Source organism: Peromyscus eremicus, chromosome 7, assembly GCF_949786415.1.
Source record: "Peromyscus eremicus chromosome 7, PerEre_H2_v1, whole genome shotgun sequence".
Classification (NCBI taxonomy): Eukaryota; Metazoa; Chordata; class Mammalia; order Rodentia; family Cricetidae; genus Peromyscus; species Peromyscus eremicus.
In genome coordinates, this window is record NC_081422.1 from 57888146 (window position 1) to 57906367 (window position 18222).

The 18222-nt window shown below is 45.5% G+C and overlaps 1 protein-coding gene across 2 annotated transcripts in view; it reads right to left on the reverse strand.

The window, feature by feature from the left end:
- The window catches only part of Map2k5 (mitogen-activated protein kinase kinase 5), a 238473-nt gene extending 220416 nt beyond the window's left edge, over positions 1–18057 (reverse strand). Inside the window, exons 1-2 of one of the 2 annotated variants that reach the window (XM_059268067.1) lie at positions 17304–18057; positions 11034–11082 (exon numbers count right to left, since the gene is read on the reverse strand). In XM_059268067.1, coding sequence (XP_059124050.1) covers positions 11034–11082; positions 17304–17438 — 184 coding nt within the window. In that variant the 5' untranslated portion in view covers positions 17439–18057. The remainder of the gene's footprint in view (positions 1–11033; positions 11083–17303) is intronic. The other variant, XM_059268066.1, reaches the window with a different exon arrangement.
- Positions 18058–18222: the final 165 nt, after the last annotated feature.

An 18222-nucleotide genomic window follows, 5' to 3' on the forward strand; every position in this document is an offset into this window, starting at 1 on the left:
TCACACACCAACAAGCACACCCGCCTGTCCAGAGGAAGACATTCTGAAGATGTCCTGAGGTTTGGTGACAAGGCCATGAGGGCCATGGGAAGGAGTCTGTGCTTTTCCCAATTAGCCTATTACTAAGCAAAATACTAGTGGTTCCCTTCTGTTCTCAGTGGCCAACAGCAAATTGACGGTACCAGGGGAGGAAGCATTTCCCTCGGTTACCCTCAGTGACTTGAGCCAACAGTTCTCCAGGGTCTTCTTTCCAAAGCCTCATGCTGCGGAGTTCCCCAAGTCTACTGAATCAGTTATCTCCACATCACTGTCCAAACAGCTGGGAGCTGTCAAAAACCCCACACACCTTTACTCCCATTTAATCCCAGCACTCGGGAGGCAGAGGCAGGTGGATCTCTGTGAGTTTGAGGCCAGCCTGGTCTACAGAACGAGATCCAGGACAGGCACAGAGGAAAAAAAAAAGAACCCCTACTGAAAACTCCACAGCCAAGAGTAAGGACCTCCACACTAGTATGCAAAAAGACACATTTCCGCACGCATCCCTGCACGTCTGGGAGATTTCTACACATAAAGAGCTGCTTTTTCTGTTTGTGTTTGGTTCTCCATACAGACTTTCTAAGGACAAACTGGGGAGAAACAGCATCCTAGCAGAAACAAGAAAGGTGTTTCTACACAGGTCTTAGAAACTAACATACTCAAGGCTAAGTTGGAAGTTTCCTTTGAAACCCAGGAGATAAGGATGAAGAAAAAAGTAGTGTAAAAGCGTAGAAGGCTATGAACCACCCACACGAAGGCACTTCATATTTTGCTTTAACGCCAGGTCAAAGAGGGCTGAGAGGACAGCTCAGCTGGGAAAGTGCTTTGCCAAGCAGATAGAACTCCTGTGCGAGGGAGGGACAAAGAGACAGGAGGGTCCCGGGGCCTTGCTGGCCATCCAGTCTGGCCAAGCTCCAGATTTACTAAGATAATCTGTCTTAAAGAATAAAATGGAGACTAAAAAGACATCTGAAGTCAACCTGTGACTGCCACAGACACGCTCACACAAACACATGTGCTCCTGCACACACGCGTGAATGAAGACACACACAGTCAATCCGGGCTAAATTCTGCCCAACATAAAAGAGCTTCTGGCCTGTCTCATTTCTGCATCAGAGTTAGCTATGCAGATGATGGACAGAAAGGGACAGCTCATATTCAAATTTCAACAGACCGACAGACAGACAGACAGACAGACACACACACACACACACACACACACACACACACACACACACACACGTGACCTCCTTGAATAGAACAGGAAAGCACTAAGTTTAGTAAAACAGGTGAGGAGCCTTTTATGACTTCTGATGAGAAACCATAAATTCCATAAGTACCATTTACATAATTATCTCTCCAAATTAAGATTAGGAAGTATTGAGGGAGAGAGGAAGGAGGGGGTGGGGTGGGAGATGGAATGAGGTGGGAATCTCTAAACTCTCAAACCCAGACTTACGTACTTAAGACTACTTACAACGAAGTGTTCTGGAATTCTGGTTTCTATATAAGTTTGGGGACTTTTGCCAGGAAGTCAGCCAGCAGAGCAGTTCCTCACAGGGCACTCCATGGATGACAGGCAGGCCCCACGGCCAAGGTACTTAAGCAGACAGGTTTGGAGGAGAAGTGCCGACACTAGCCCCAGCATGGGGTCTGACTCCAAGAGGGAGAGCTCAGACCAGTTGAAAGGAGCATTCCAATTAAGCCTGGTGATAAAATCAGGCTTATGTGACACGGTGACTAATAGCTCTTATGGCCTAACAGGATGGATGTCTTGGTTTCTCAGGGGACTGCTTTACCCTCTAATTTCCGTGCTTAGCTGCTTTAATGAAGACTCTGTTCTTGTCAAAGTGGAAGCTGGGCTGGAAAAATAACCACACTCCTGAGAATGCAGGTGAGGCTGGCCAAAAAGTGAAATGGAACCTGTCCCCGACCCCGTGATGGCAGCCTCGGGAACAAACCACTCACCTCAGCATTTAAAGAGAGGACGCATCTCTTTCCAAAAGCAGTTAAATGAGAGGCCTGGGAAGCAAGGGAGAGAGGACAGCAGACATGCCACCAAGCAGCTTGGCAGACAGTCACCTGAAACACCTTTAAACCAAAAGTTAGACCTGCTCAAACAGCTCCAGCGAACACCCTGCCTATTTGCCTTTCAAACTGCATCGGCTATTTAAAAACTACACTCACTAGAGTAATAAATCCTGAGAACTTACTAAAAGGGAACCCAGAGTTCGAAAGGTACAAACGGCTGGTACAGAGCTCCGGAAGGAAGTGGCACTGAGCAGAAAGCAGAAAAATACAACCTGAGCTCTTTTCTGTCTTATACAGGAAGGTTCTTTGCCATCTGACCAAAATAACATTACTGGATATAACCGGGGAGGGGGGGGCGCTCAGGGATCTGACACACTGGTTCACAATGACAATCCCAGACTCCTCTAGTTGCCTGGAGCATAGTAATATGATTTTCCAGCACATTAGGGAAGCAAAAGGAGAACCGGAAAGTCTATGCACTGGCTGGATTTTGTTAATGTCACTTAAAATGGAGGCAAAAATCCTAGCAAGATACCAAATAGAGTACGGCAGATGGCAAACAAATATTACGAAGCAATCTTTACAAAATCTGCAGTGTGTCACAAATATACAAAATGGCAGAGTTTGGGAAAAGAGAATCATAACAGGCCATATGTTGTTCACAATTTTTATCCGAAGCGACATGCAATCTGAAAGACGAACCTAGAGGAGGCGTATAAAGGCCCCAGAGAAGAGCAGTACCTCAGGTAGGGGTGCTCAGAATGGCCCAGCGAGTAAACAGCAGAAACTGGGGAACCTGCAGCACCCACCGCAGTGACAGGGGCTCAGGAGGGCTTTCCACAAGGAGAGACAGAAAGTGGAGGCAATATATTATGTGTCATTTGTCATGCTCCTTCTGGACCAGGTAGGAGTCACAGAGAACTACAGTAATGGCAGGAAAGAAATGGAAACATGCTTGTAAATGTTAGAAAGACATCGGTAGGAAATTACCAGAAAAGATGTCAAGTTCAGAGCAGTTCTCAGGGATGGAGTCCACTGATGTAGGCAGGATAATGGGCCATGGTTTCTGTGGTCACACCTTTATATCCATGAGCTATCACTTAGCTCCTCCCCTCCCCTCAATGCTCCAGCGCTTCCTTGTTTCTTTGTTTCCTTCTTCTTTTTGCCAAAGAAAGTGCCTACTATGTGGCAGGTGTGATACCCGGGCACAGAGTTGGTGAAGTGACGTGTGGTCATGGAGACACAGATGACATTTGGGGAAGAACACTGGGGGCAGAAAGAACAACTAACACAGAGGAAGAATTCCCCGCATGTTCCAGAAACAAAGGAAGTGAGACTGGCTAGAACAGAATGCAAACAAGAAAAAGAAAGTGTCCAGAGAAGTGACGGTGAGGCTGGGTCAGGGCCAACGTGTAACATGGGGACTTAAGCATTTGAAGGCGTTACCTTTCACTCTCGAGTAAGAAGAAAGCTACAGGAGCTTTCTGATGCTGAAGATCTCATCTTCTAGGAGGATCACCCTGGCTGACAAGAGGAAGGTTGGGACAGGGGCCAAGAAGGCTACTGTCCTACTCCAGATGAGGGAGATGATGGCCTAACAAGCTACAGATGTTCTACAGAGTTTTGTGCCCCCTCTCACCCCCCATCCCGCCTCCCAAGAGCTAGAATTTCACTGTGCAGCCCAAGCTGGAACAACTCATGGCTTAAGCAATCCTCTGACCTCAGCCTGTTGAATTGCTGAGACAGAGTGTGTACCACTACACCTAGCCAAAATGAGGTTTTGAGAACAGACCACATGCTGGCTCTATGTGAAGACAGGTTCAATGGGTTTATATGAGATAGACAAACTTGTTCTAGGTATTTCATTTCTTCAAGCACTCATGCATTCCAGAAGAACCACCGCAAGCCTACTATGTGTCTGGTGCTGCAGGGTCTCCAGAGATTCAAAAGCAAGCAGTTCTGTCCACTGGTCTTCAAAAACAACTGGTCCACTACTTGCTTAAAGAACTTCTTTAAACACATGCAAATTAACAGTATTATACATAAGGAAGTCTAGGCTTATTAAAGCCAAAATTCTACAAATTAAAGCTCTCTTTGAATTTCCTCAAATTTGCATAATTAACTTTTACATGTTCAATATTTTTCAGACTCAATGTACATTCATTGTAAATTATAATTTTCTCAGTAATCTATCTAGTTTGCATAAATAATGACCTTTTTCTATATACAACAATTTAAGAAAATGAAACTTCATTTCTTCCAAATATCTTTAAACTTGAACTTTTCCATGATGCAAAAAGTGGGTGGCTGCCACCCAACCGTTCTCTCTCGACTGCGCTGCTTAGACACGCGGCACCTCCTACACACACCACTCCAACACTCAATACAGTTGTTTTCTACACTCTGAAATCTTACAACTTCCATAATTGTAGTTTTCCTTCAAACACTCATGGTATGCCCAATTTAAAACAAGACATGATATGTTTATTTAAAGGTTCTTAGGTAAGGGGGCTGAAGAGATGGCTCAGCAGTTTGGAGGACTTGCTACTCTTCCAGAGGACCTAGGTTCAGTACACAGCACCCACATGGAGGCTATCAACCATCTGTAATGACAGTTTCAGGGCATCTGATGCCGCCTTCTGATCTCCATGGGTACCAGGCATGTATGTGATATACATACATACTTATATGCAGGAGAATTAAAAAAAAAAAAAAAAGAAGAATCCCATCTAAATCACAAAATAAACTTCCCCAAACTCATAGAACAACTGAGAACATTCATTCAATAAGAAGTGAACACAGCTGGGCAGTGGTGGCACAAGCCTTTAATCCCAGTACTCAGAAGGCAGAGGCAGGCAGATCTCTATGAGTTCAAGGCCAGCCTGGTCTACATAGCTACTTCCAGGACAGCCAGAGCTGTTACACGGGGAAACCTTGTTTTGAGAAAAAAAAAAAAGTGAATAAAAAAACCTTCAGACTTAGGAGGATAGAGAGATGACTCAGTGGTTAAGAACACTTGCAACTCTACCAGGGGACCCAAGTTCAGTTCCCAGCATCTACAATGGGCTGCTCACAACTGTCCATAACTCAAGCTCCCACGGATTTGATGTCTTCTTCTGGCCTCTATAGGCACTACACTCAAATGCATACACACATAAATATAAATTTTCAAAAATTAAAAATAAATAGTTGGATCTGAAGAAAGACACAAACCTTTATCTTCTAACCATGTTTTCTGAGTCACATTCTGATGCAGAATTTGACAAGGATAAAGACACAGGCCTGAATATGGGAAGCTGGTCTCATGGCAAAGTGAAAAGCCATGTTATGTCTGAGCGCAAAGCAGCATTTCTCTGGATGAACTTCAAGCTCATCCTTCACATTGCCCAGGAGACTTCCCTGTCCCACAACATCAGTCTAATAGTCACTGGTCTCAAGAAAAATACAGGGCATGATGTGTAACGTCACAGACACACACAGCAAATGCATCTGCAGGCAAGGCTGATGTTTATCACCTGGTGTGCTGGAGCGCTCATTAATCTACTAATGAAACTGAGAGACTCAGCAGGGACTCCGGGCCTTCATAAGTGCCAGGCTCCCTCAGCATCCGTTAGGCCCACACATGCAACATACAGGAATTTTTATGGTTATGGAATTTAGTCTCATCTCAGAAATGTTCTCACATCTGGGAAAAGACAAAGTATTCAATAATTGGCATGGAGTTAACTATCTATCTGTGTGAAAAATAAAACTGGACCCCATCTGACGTTTTCACCAAAATATACTGGAAACAGTACAATAGCAAAAATAAAATCTTTCCAATCTTGGTAATAAAAAACTCATGCTTTTTATTTAAAAAACTGATGATACACACAAATACACATATTTACCAAATAACATGTAATACAGAACCTCATTAAAGTAGAAAGAAAAAACACTGCAAGGAAATGTTTTCAGCGCCCTGGAACATGGAAGACCTTTTTTAAGCACGACAAATCCAGAAGTAGGAAGGAAAAATCGGGTAAGTTTGCCCACATGAAATGTTAACCTTCTCTATGGAAAAACCAGAGAGAGAATAAAAGGCACAAAACAAGCTGAGAAGAACAACAAACTGGATAAAAACACTTGGAAAGACAAAGGACCAAGGTTCGTTCTTTAGCAAGCTCTCAGATCAAGGAGAAAAAGACAACCTAAAAGAAGCACGGGCAAAGGTGGTGGAAATTGACATTAAATACAATGAAAAATACTAACACTCATTATAAAGAAAGATAAAAAGAAAGGCAATAACTTTTCTACCTATCAAAGCAACATTGAGAAGAAATACGATAGTACCGAGGCAGTTGGCGAGGGTGGAGAGAGGGCTTTCTGATATGCTGGTGGGTTGTGAATGAGTCCCTTTTTGAAAGCAAACATGGTCACGGAAGTCCAGAGCAGAGGGTTTTCTTTATCACAGTGATTCCCAATGCCTAGGAATCCATCCCGCACACCAGCTTCCTCAGTGTGGAAAGATCTAAGCCACTACTGTTGACTTCCGAATTTTCTCTGGTTCTACAAAGCTGCTGAAAACTTGGATGTCCATCTAGTGGATTCAGTAATTTAAGTCCCAGCCAAGGCTGAAGTTGACATGTGCACACTGATGCTAGCAAGATGTCTACTGCACGCCAGCAGGTGAGGGCAGGGGGATGGCAGCCGCACAGCATGCCAGGGAGCCAGAAAGGACTAACAATCAATGAGAAAGTGAGGACTTTTTGTTTTGTTTCTAAGCTACTTCAAATTTGTAACAATATACCATTATATAAAAACAGAACAAACAACCCACTAGGTATTGCATACTTTTGGGTTAGCAAGTTGGCTCTGTGGGCTAAGGCACTTGTCACTGAGCCTGAGCGCTGACTTTGACCCCTGACTCCCATGATGGAAGGAGAGCACTGAGCCCGGCAAGCTGTTTCTACCTCCACATGTGTGACATGGCATATATATATATATATATATATATATATATATATATATATATGTATATACATATATATATGTATATGCATGTGCAAGCGAGTGCACACACACACACACACACACACACTAAATACATGTGAAAAAAGTAAATTAACTCAATCATGCTCATTTGTGTTCTAGTTATGTGGGAGAAGGAGCTACAGGGGTAACAAGAAAAAAGAGGCTTAGGACCACCAGCCCCAGTGGTGTCCCACGCAGGTTAGGGAGCAAAACCAGACAAAACACAGCCACTGTAGAACCTTTGCCCCCTCAGGACATTACAGCTGAGAATTTGAATTGGAGCCCAACTTGTCCACCATATCAAAATACATCTAAGGTCCAGGCAACAGCACAGATAATCCCAAAGCACAGGACAGTGTCCACTTAGCTATAGCTCATGTGCATTTCACAATTTTGTTTGAATATAGACACAAAGGACACCGATTCTGCTCGACAAGCATGTCCCCCAAAGCTCCAGAGTTAGTGCAAAGAAGAATAAAGGAAGTGACTGATGCTGTGAGGGAGGGGAAGGCAACTGGAGGCAGCTGGTCCGTCCACTCTGAGAACAGTGTGGGGAGACCCCCCCATAAGAGCTGGCACCAGGCAATAGCAACAGTCATGAGAAAAGCCGTTTCCCAGTCTCTCAACTCTTTCCCTACCTTTATGAAAACTGGTAGCTTTGAGCTCTGCGCTGTCTCTTGCTGCTTCGTAATTATCACACCATCTCTCCAAAGTGAGGAGTCAGTTAGGGTTGGGTACACGCTGCAGTGTTAAATGGTCCTTTCACAGAGTTTTATTTATTTGAGGGTTACTCATCCACAAACCACCAAAATGCCTCAGACTTCCCAGCAAATTCGCCTACAAACCAAACCTTAACTATTTCTTGCATATTGGTTCTACTTAGTGGTTCAGAATTTTGGGTCAATCAAGCTACTCAAAAACAGTCATGAGAAAAGCCAGCCTAGGGTTATGATAATCCAACCAAAAACAACCAAAGGCTGTCGTTATTTTTCTCTGTGTGTTTATATTGGTTTTGTTTGCTTGTTTTCCACCTTATAGCGGTATAGAGTTAGCTGTTGGGGCAAATGCCCACAGTCCTAGCACTTGGCAGGAAGAGGGGGTGGGGAAAGGAGGAGGGACAGGAGAGGGAGGGAGGAGTGGGCAGAGAAGCTTAACCTACAGATGAGCCAAGCTGATCTGCAGACAGACAGATACAGAATCGCTATCCTTGCTGGAGGATACAGAAGAGCATGACATCAGAGAACGGAAACAAGCCGGGCGGTGGTGGCGCATGCCTTTAGTCCCAGCACTCGGGAGGCAGAGCCAGGTGGATCTCTGTGAGTTCAAGGCCAGCTGGGTCTACAGAGCGAGATCCAGGACAGCCAGGATTAATACACAGAGAAATCCTGTCTCAAAAAGACAAAACGAAAGACTGGAAACCTCAAAGTGTGAACATTTTTCTCTATTTATGCCTCAGAGATTTCCGTGTGCTTACATGACTATGTGTTTTCAAGTCTGGGCTCTGCAACATCCTAGCAATTACTTCACATCTGTGAGTTCCAGTTTCCTCACAGGTCTAATTTTCCTCCTTTGTAGAGTCGCTGCAAAGATTATAAAGCCACAGCAACAATCTACAGAAAGAATCTAGTACATTGGCTGGCTCAGAAAAAGCCATCAGTAAGTGAGAACAACTAACACTATTCTTCTGAATGCTAAACCTGGAAGCTAGTGGAGCAGGCTCGGGTCCAAGAGTGGAGAGCGCAAAGTTAGGTTTACATGTGCAAGCCTGACGACCTGAGTTAGATCCCTGGGACCCACTGTGGAAGGAGAGAACTGACTCCAGAAAGTTGTCCGCTGACTTGCACAAGTGCCTGAGTAGGGGTTGGGGAGGGGCACATAAGTACACACACACAGACAGATTAAAATAGAGTAAAAATAAACTCTTTGCCATGTTTGCCAGCGAGAATACACTTCAGCTGTGGTGACTCTTAGAAGTCCAACAGTGGTTGAGGAAACAGGCTCTAGAATGCACTTACACATATCTGAGCAAGTTGTTCAGTTCTTAGAGATGCCCTTGCTTGGGCTGAGACAGCAACAACAGTCCTTCAACGAACCTCGTGGGAATCTCGTGAAGGCTAAAGGAAATGGGCTAACTCACCTGGCGGCAGTATGAACACCAAACACTCGCTGTTCCTGGCCCCGGCCCCCTTTAGCTACTAAAAGAAGTCTAAATACAGTTTTTTTTTGTTTTTTTTTTTTTTTTTTTTTTTTTTTTGTGTGTGTGTGTGTGTGTGTACATATATATTCCTCAACAGCATGAAGGGCCTAGTGTCATTAATAAACAGTAATTAATAGTCCTACTCGCTGTAGTTTTGAAAAGCAAGTTCTGGTTACTGAACACTATTCCAGCAATAGGGACAGACATAGAGTGAAAAGTATACTTAACTCATCTCTAATCCCCCAGGGCCCACGTCCGCCTTCCAGGGGAGAAAGCACTGAATTGGGCCTCTGTATATACTGTCCCCCAGCAGACACACGAGGTGGGTAAGGAGGGCTAGCATTCTGATGAGATGGGATTGTATCATACACATAATTTGTCCATTCAACAATCAATCCCAGTCTCTTTCCCTATCAACACATAGACACATTATCATTTATTGGTCCACTTTACAGAGGCATTTTGCTTATATTTTGTTTTTTACTATCAAAAAATAATCCTTGTTTCAACAAGGGCATTTACTGTTTCTGTTGGATAGCTTCCAAGAGAGATCTGCTGAGTCAAAAGTGCTACAGAGCTCACCTGTTGCTAAATATGGCCGAATTGTCCTCTAACAAGGACACGGACTACACTGTCCTTACTTAGTGTACACTCTACCAGTGATCATCTCTAAAACAGGATCAAAACCACACGGTCATGTGGGGGGAAAATCGCAATTATTTCCATGTTGGAAAGTGGCCCGCACTTCCGTGTGTGCACATGTGTATGATGTGTATATGTGCGTATGGGTATATATGTTCCTATGTGTAAGAGTGAACAAGCACATACCACAGCACATGTGTGGAGGTCAGACCCCAGCCTTAACTATTGGTCTTCACCTTCTATCTTGTTTAAGACCAGGTCTCTTTTTTGTTGTTTGCTGGCTACGCCAGGCTAGCTGGCCCCACAGCATCTGGATCTACTGTCTCTATCTCCTCTCTTGCCACAGGAGCACTGGGGTTACAAATGTGCGCTACTGTGTTCAGCTTTTACACGGGTTCTGGGGATTCGAACTCAGGTTCTCACAACGGCACAACAGTGTTTTATCCACTGAGCAATCTCCTCAGCCCAGGGCCCCATTTTCAAAGGAGGGCAAGACCACAGTTCCAACCCCAACTTTACCCTTCTCAGCACCTGAGGCCCTACACTACTTCTAAACTAGCATCAGGACTTCCTCTGCAGTGACCTGGACTGTATCAAAACCAGTTATCTAGCACATCCCAGCCCTGTCCATAAAACCAGCTCAATGGAGAGCAGGAGGATTCAGGACAAAGTGGCCCCTGTCATCATCTAGCAGGGAGGGCAAACCCCACTGAACCAGAATCATTCCACACACTGTTCGGGAGTTTTACTCTGCTGCTATGTCCTAAAGCACTAAAGAATTAAAACCTCTTAATCAACAATCATCGGTCTACAGGTAGTTTACACGTTTCATTTTGCCCTGCACTATTATAACAACGAGAAGAGCAGATAAAGGTCATGTTGGTAATTAAAGCTATATTGTAGAGATATGCACACCCAAGATATGATTAAATAAGAAAATATTACTCGGTTCAGTATCATCATTAAACTTGCATTAATTTATAAATATTTAAATGTACCATATGATGATCATAAATAATCTGTTTTTGTCAGTTTTGAAAATAATGCAACCCATAAAGCATGTGAAATATCACTGCAGAAGAAAGGATGAGGAGCGTGCACAAGCCAGACTCACATTCAAAGGCTGTCGTTGTTGCTTCAGGCAGAACCTGGCCTATCACATCCTAAACAAAGAAAGAAGAAAGAAGCACAATTAGTCATCTTCTTTATTGCCAACATGTGGCAAGTCCAGGAGAAAACAGGGAAACCTGGGAAGGATTTTTGAAATGCTAGCATAAACTATAGAAACATGAGCTTATAATCACACTTACCCAGAAAGTTTAAATCTCTATTCCAAGGAGAAAAGGGTTAGAAACTCTTCATATTGTATTAAAGACAATCTTTTATTCTCAATTCAACAATGCACAGCACTACATTATCACACTATTACACACACACACACACACACACACACACACACACACACACACACTCACAGAGGCAGGGGAGAAAGAGGCTTAAGAGTTAGACCACCTTAAGTTTGGGTCCTTACTATTAAATGTACAACCTGGAAAATATTTTTACTTAACCACCCTGACCCTCATTCTGATTATTTCCAAAATGGATCCAATGACACCAAAAGGGCAATGTGAGAACTAAATAATGTACTAAACATGAGCTTGACACATGGTACCTTGTAGACAATCAATGTGCTTCCTGATCTCTGAAGACCACACGGTGCCTTGCTCTCATAGCGGTAGTTTTAGCAAACAAGTTCTGTGACACTATGCAGCCAAGGGTAATAAGAATTCTCATCAACCTTTACTCCTAAGCAATGGAAACATACTCAATGTTGCTGGGATACAAGTTAATTTAGGGGGGAAGGAGCCCTGGAAGGTGTATATAATCTGTTATTAATATGTAAATGAGTCTCTAAAAGTTGAAAATACTGAAAAAATTAGTCTGCAGGGGCAGCTACATCGAAGAGGCACCGAACACCTAAGTTCTGGGAAGAGAGGCCCTCCATCATGTCCAATCCCACTGCAAAAGCCTTGTAGACCTCATTTCTCTCCAGAAGCTCTGCTGCGATGGCCCTCCCATGCCAAGGCTGTGCCAGAACCAGCACCAGGCAGCCAGCTGGCAGTGTTTCTCAGCAGGGAGCCCACGGCCCTTCCAAAGCAGGGCACTTAGCAGAGTGGAGTCTGCAACTTCCTCTAAAGGCAATTCTTCAGGAGTGTTTGCTGCAGTGCCAATTTGCATAATCATCTTGGCGCTTCTTTTTCCTCTTCCTTCCTTTCTTTCTTTTTTTTAAAAAAATAAGTCTGTGCACAGAAAACCTGATTGGGTAGAACAACCATCCTGGGTAGCCCCTATTCATCGGTCAAAAAGAGGTGATGTTTTCCCGGCTCTAATCTTGGCAAATGAAACATCAACTCTGTGAGGAAGTGAGGAAACCAATTTTAGGGTTAGGAAATTCTTTCTCCACATTCACAGGTAGCAGGCATCTCTGAACTGGGAGCCGCTATACACCGACTAGAGAATTAAGTACCCAGGCAGTCCAGAGGGAAGGACGGAAGTCTGCACACAGCCAGAGGGACAGTCAGACCGACTCCCCAGGCCCGCTACTGGCCATTTTTAAGCAGGCCACATTTGATAGCTTCACGTTCATTTCCAGTTCACTTTAAGAGCTTGTTTTGTACTTGTTTCCAAGAGAATTTCTGCTGTCTCCAAAGACGTTTTCAAAAGAAAATTTAAATTGACACATCTTGACAGTGATCATTTCTCTTGATTTCCCTTCCTTCCTCTCGATAGTCAGACAACTATGTAACAGAAGAGAAGACGTCTCTACAGCATGCCAGGAGCTCTGTAGGTAAGCGCGGGTTAAAACTCGGCTGCTGACTTCAGCAAGACTATAATTTGTTCTCTGAAGTAAGATGGGCAACAGAAAGCACTTCTCAAAACAAAAAGAGCCAAACGAAAGATGTTAATAGCAAACAGCGTTTGTTCGCTGTGACCGTTAATATTCCCTGTCAACCAGACAGGGCCTGACTCACTTAAGAGACAAACCTCTGGGCACGTCTGTGAGGGAGTTTCCATACTGTGTTAACTGAGGTGGGAAGGCATACCTTAAACATGGATGGCACCATTCCACGGACATGGGCTGAGCAGCACTCCTTGTCCTAGGCCTCTGGACTGCGGATGCAATGTGACCAGCAGCCTCCTGTTCCCCCTGCTCTGCCTTCCCTGCCAAACCCTCAGACTGTGAGCAAAACTAAAACCTTTCTTCCCTAAGTGGCTTCTGTTAGGAATCTTGTCACAAGGAAAATATCTGACACTCAAGAGGAAGGAAGAATCGCGGGTTCAGTTTGGACAGAAACATCACAAATGGGGAACAACCGGAAGTGGGACTTCAAGACAGGATACAAAGTAAAAGCGAAGGCTGACTATCCCCTCCCTCACACTAATCAACCCAGCCCTACACACAATTCCTAGAACTGGAGACTGTCTCCAAGGATGAGGAGAAAGGAGACTGAAGAACAACAGAGCCCAGTGTCTCTGCCCTTGGTTTTGGCTTCCTTCACACTGCATCTAGCTCCTGGAGATACAGACAACAGGCAAGCCTGGAGAGGACAAGGTGAGTGACCTGCACAGGGTCTCCCAGCCATTTGGAGAAGTAGCAACTAGAATCTTCCAACTACTGACTACAGTCTCAGATACTCAGTCCCTCTGACTTGGTGACTAAAACCTGCTCCGGCTTCTGTGTTTGGTTTTGCCAAAAACTAGCTCTATGGCTCTGCAAGGCCCTTCTCCTTCCAGGGTATAGCTTCCTCATCTGAACACTGGGAAGTATGAGAAGGGGTTCAGGTTAGACAAAGGGGCCATCCAAGGTTCACACAGACTTAAAGTTCAAGGTTCCAAGCCAGAGATGATGCACAAATCCTAATTGGTCTTATAATAAAAGCTGGAGCCAGACATCAGGGTAAAAGCTGAAAGATCAGAGAAGCAAAGGAACAAGACACAGCCACGTCTCACCTCGCCAACTCCACAAATCCTCTGACTGAATGCCCCTAAATCCTCAGCCGAAAAGAAGACTGAGTTCCTGTCTCCTCCCACCTTGTACTCCTTTCTCTGCTGTCTCAACCTTCCTAGTGCTGGGATTAAAGGTGTGTGCCATCACTGCCTGGCTGTGTTTCTCTTTTAGACTGGATTAATCTCCTATAGTCCAGTGTGGCCTTGAACTCACAGAGATCCAGAGGATCTCTGCCTCCCAAGTGCTAGGATTAAAGGTGTGTGCCACCACTGCCTGACCTCTAGGTTTAATCTAGTGGCTGGCTCTGTCCTCTGATCCTCAGGCAAATTTTATTGGAGTACAACAAAATATCACCACACAGAGATGCTGACTTCTTTGGGGGTTTGTCTTTTCTTAATGGAAGAGATGAGGTGAAGAGGGAGAGCTGACAACAAGGACCTGCAGTCACACCCTGCCAGACTTGCCCTGAGACAGCACCAGGACACAGCCCAGAACCAGTTTTTTTGTTTTTGTTTTTTTTTTTTTCTTGGTTTTTAGAGACAGGGTTTCTCTTGCAGTTTTTGGTGCCTGTCCTAGATCTCACTCTGTAGACCAGGCTGGCCTTGAACTCACAAAGATCCACCTGGCTCTGGCTCCCGAGTGCTGGGATTAAAGGTGTGCGCCACCACTGCCCGGCGAGAACCAGTTCTAAGTTCCTTGTTGGCTCTTACTAACAAAAATGCTCCAGCTGCTCTTATGAGAAAAATGTCCCAACACACAGCTCTGAGGCCTAGTGGCGGCACACCAGTGTGAAGTCTCCTGTAGGCCAGTAAGCCTGAGCCGGAGATCTCCTGGGGGTACTCAGGAAGCACTGGACCAGGTCCCAGCCCTTATGTCACAGTGTCACCATTTACAGAGCACGGTCTATTTACTTCATCTTCACAAGTCTTGATGCAGCTGTCCACATTTAGAAATGGGAAACTGAGGCTCAGAGAGAGAGTGACTTGCCCAGCTGGTGCCACAAACGGCAGTAAAGTCCAAACTGCCTGACTCAGAACCTACCGCTAACCCAGCATTCAAGAAATGGAGGCGGGGGGATGAGGAGTTCGAGGTTATCCTTCATAAAATAGGCAATTTGAGATCAGGCTGAGCAACATGACAGACACCCTGTCTCAAAAAAAGGAGCCAGTGATCCGCACAGCTCATAACTGCACACATCTGGGTTGGTGCTCTTTATTTATTTTTTTTTTTTTAAAGATTTAGGTTCTTTTTAAATTTTTTCATTTATTATATAAACATGTGTGTGTAAACAGTAAACATGGATGCACACATGCCATGACCACATGTGTGGAAATCAGAAGACCACTTTCAGGAGTTGGCTCTGTCGTGGGTTCCGTGGACTGAACGCAGGCTGCCAGGCCTGCACAGTATGTATTTTCACCCATGGAGCCATCTCACTAGCCCCTCCTCCTATTTTGAGCTTGCTATCAGCAAACTTCCGGGTCCTATGAAGCAATAGAAATAGAGCTCTCTTTCTCCTCCAGAAGTTGACTTTCTAGAAGAATGGACAGGCAAACAATCATGACTGAATGTAAGCTTTGCCACAGGAATGGACATAGGAATACCAACGTGGCCACCTGGCCAACACTGACAGGCGGCAAGTGAGGCCTGGTGTGAAGGACAGGTGAGAGCTGGCCAGCTAAAGAAAAAGGCAACGTGGCGGCACAGCCTGGGTACCCGGGAGGACTGAATGTAACTCTGTGGACTTGGGACACAAGATGCTCATGAGGGTGCATCAAGAAAGGACACAGGTGCCAGGCCAATCAAATTGGAGCTGAAGACAGTGATGAGGACTGTGTGGGCTTATGGGGAAAGGAAATCATCAAAGGGCGTATGTGTGAAGAGCACCAGATGCAGAGAAGGGCTGGCATTTGGTGTCAAAGACTGGAGGCTGTGAGCTCACTACAGGTGCCACACTCTTGTCCTAGGTACCTGAAAGACTGCACGGCCTGGGTGGTCACCGGCATCTAGTTTTCAAAATAAAATTATAGATTTCATATGTGTATGTATATATATATGTGTGTGTGTGTGTGTGTGTTTGTGTGTATATAATATATATAATATATATATATATATGAAAACATATATATGTATACGCAACCCAGTCAGACTGCACATCTGCCTATTAGAACATTCTTCCTGGTACATCCAATTCTGTCTCTGAATCTCTATGCATAAAGTGAATATACTGCACCCTGTTAATATCAAATGACTAGAAAGATGCATATGGGCTGCAGTAGGTGGGGAAACTATATTATGCAAAAGTAAGTAAGTTTGGGGGCCAGGGAGATGGCTCAGCAAACATGGGGACCTGAGTCTGATCCCCAGAACTCATGTAAAAAATCCAGGTGGTGGGGGCTTGAGAGGTGTCCCAAGCATGGTGGTATGCATGCTCGTAATCTCAGCACTGGGGATGCCCAAACAGGTGGATCCCTGGGGCTTTCTGGTCAGCCATCCCTGTCTCAAAATACAAGGTGGATGGCAACTGAGGAATGATACCTGAGCTTAATCACTGATCTCCACACGCATGCACACACATACAAACACATACTAAGTAAGGAAGCCGGAGTTTGGGCACTTATTCTCAACCTCAGGTGCAATAATTCCTGGGAAGGTCCTTTTACTCTTTACTCAGTACATATATACATACATATACTCTATATAATATGTATTATATATGGGCTCAAGGGCCCACCTCCATTAACCTTCACAGCTTTGTGTGAAATATATTCTGAGTATCCCAAGGCATGTCCTGTTGATTCTAAGATGCACATTTTCCCTCAACACTCAACATCTCTGAAATCAAGCTGTTTTCCCCCCCCCATGGGATGGTGTGCTGCAGTTTTAACAGGCAGCATTTTTTCTTACTGATATTTAAGTTTATAAGTTTATGTCTTTCAATCAACGACGTCTAAGATTTGCTTAAACATTGTAAATTAAGGTTGCCCTGGTTTGCCTTTCCCAACAGGTCACAAGTTCAGGAACTCTGCAGTGGCAGGGCTAGAATGAGGGCAGGGATGATTCCCAAACATGTGAGGAAGGAAAAAACAAAAACAAGAAACTGTTTTTTAAACTCAGCTTTTTATATCCCAGTTGCTTGCACTGGTGTGTAAGTCCCAGTCCAGGCTGTGAGCTTCCTGAGGGCAGGGGTTCAATCGGATCCAACTATTTCCCCGGGACCCTGAACATTTACCAGTTTTCAGTGAATGCAATTAATCGATACTGTGGTTGAAACAAGTAAGATGACCCCACCAGGGGCCAGCTCAGGCCACCAGTGGTCAAGATCCAGGTCTCAGAGCCCCAAGCTGGGATTTGGCCGCTAAGATTACCACTCACCAGCACATCCCTGAAGAGTAACTGCGGCCCGGAGTGCACGGTCCAGTCCACCGCGCCACTATTTGGAATCTTGATCCGAATCACCAGCACTTGGTTCTCCATGGCAGGGGAGGCGCCAAGGGCCAGCCACAGCATTACAGGTTAAAGGGTCTCACATCCTGGGGCAAGGGGTACCGACTGGCCCCTGTTTAGGAGGAGCCCCAAGAAGTGACAAGGGAAATGAAGGGACACAGACAGGCGATAAAAACAGGGAGAGAAAGGTGGAAGAAGTGAAGAGGGGCGATCAGGAGGGAGCTGGCAGGCCCCGAACCAGGCCCAGGTCGTGTGGAGTTTGAGTGTCTCTGGGGAAGGATGCACTGGGGAACGGGCCAAAAGGTATTAGCAGAGAGCGGAAGGTCCTGGAGTTACAAAAGTGGACAGAACAGAACCGACAAGCATTCTGAAGTCCGTGTGAGTAAGAGGAGACAGCAGAGCAACGGCCTGGTTTAGGGGAAGTGCATCAGCCAGTGTCCTGCCTTTCTAGGTGGCTGGGTGGGCAAGGGAAGGGTGTCTGGACGCCGCGCGCTGGGTCGGGGCTGTTACGGAGGAGCACCGGTGCCGCCTGCCCTCCACCTGAGCGGGAGGCCAGGACCGCGAGGTCAGTGGGCGGGCCCCGGGCCGCAGCCGGAACCGGAGGGTGCGGGGCGTGCGGGTTCGGCCGAAGAAGGCCCGCGTCCCGGCGGCGGAGGTGGCGGTGCGAGGAGGAAGGAGACTGCTAGAACGCTGTTACTCCGGAACCAAAACTCACGGCGCCGGAACCCGGGGAGCCGACGAGTGGGACCCGCCTCCTGGGGCGCCATGTTGGAAGAGGGCAGGTTGGGGCGGAGCAGAGACCGCGTGTTAGGGCTGGCTGACTGCCCCATCTCCAGGTAAAGGCATC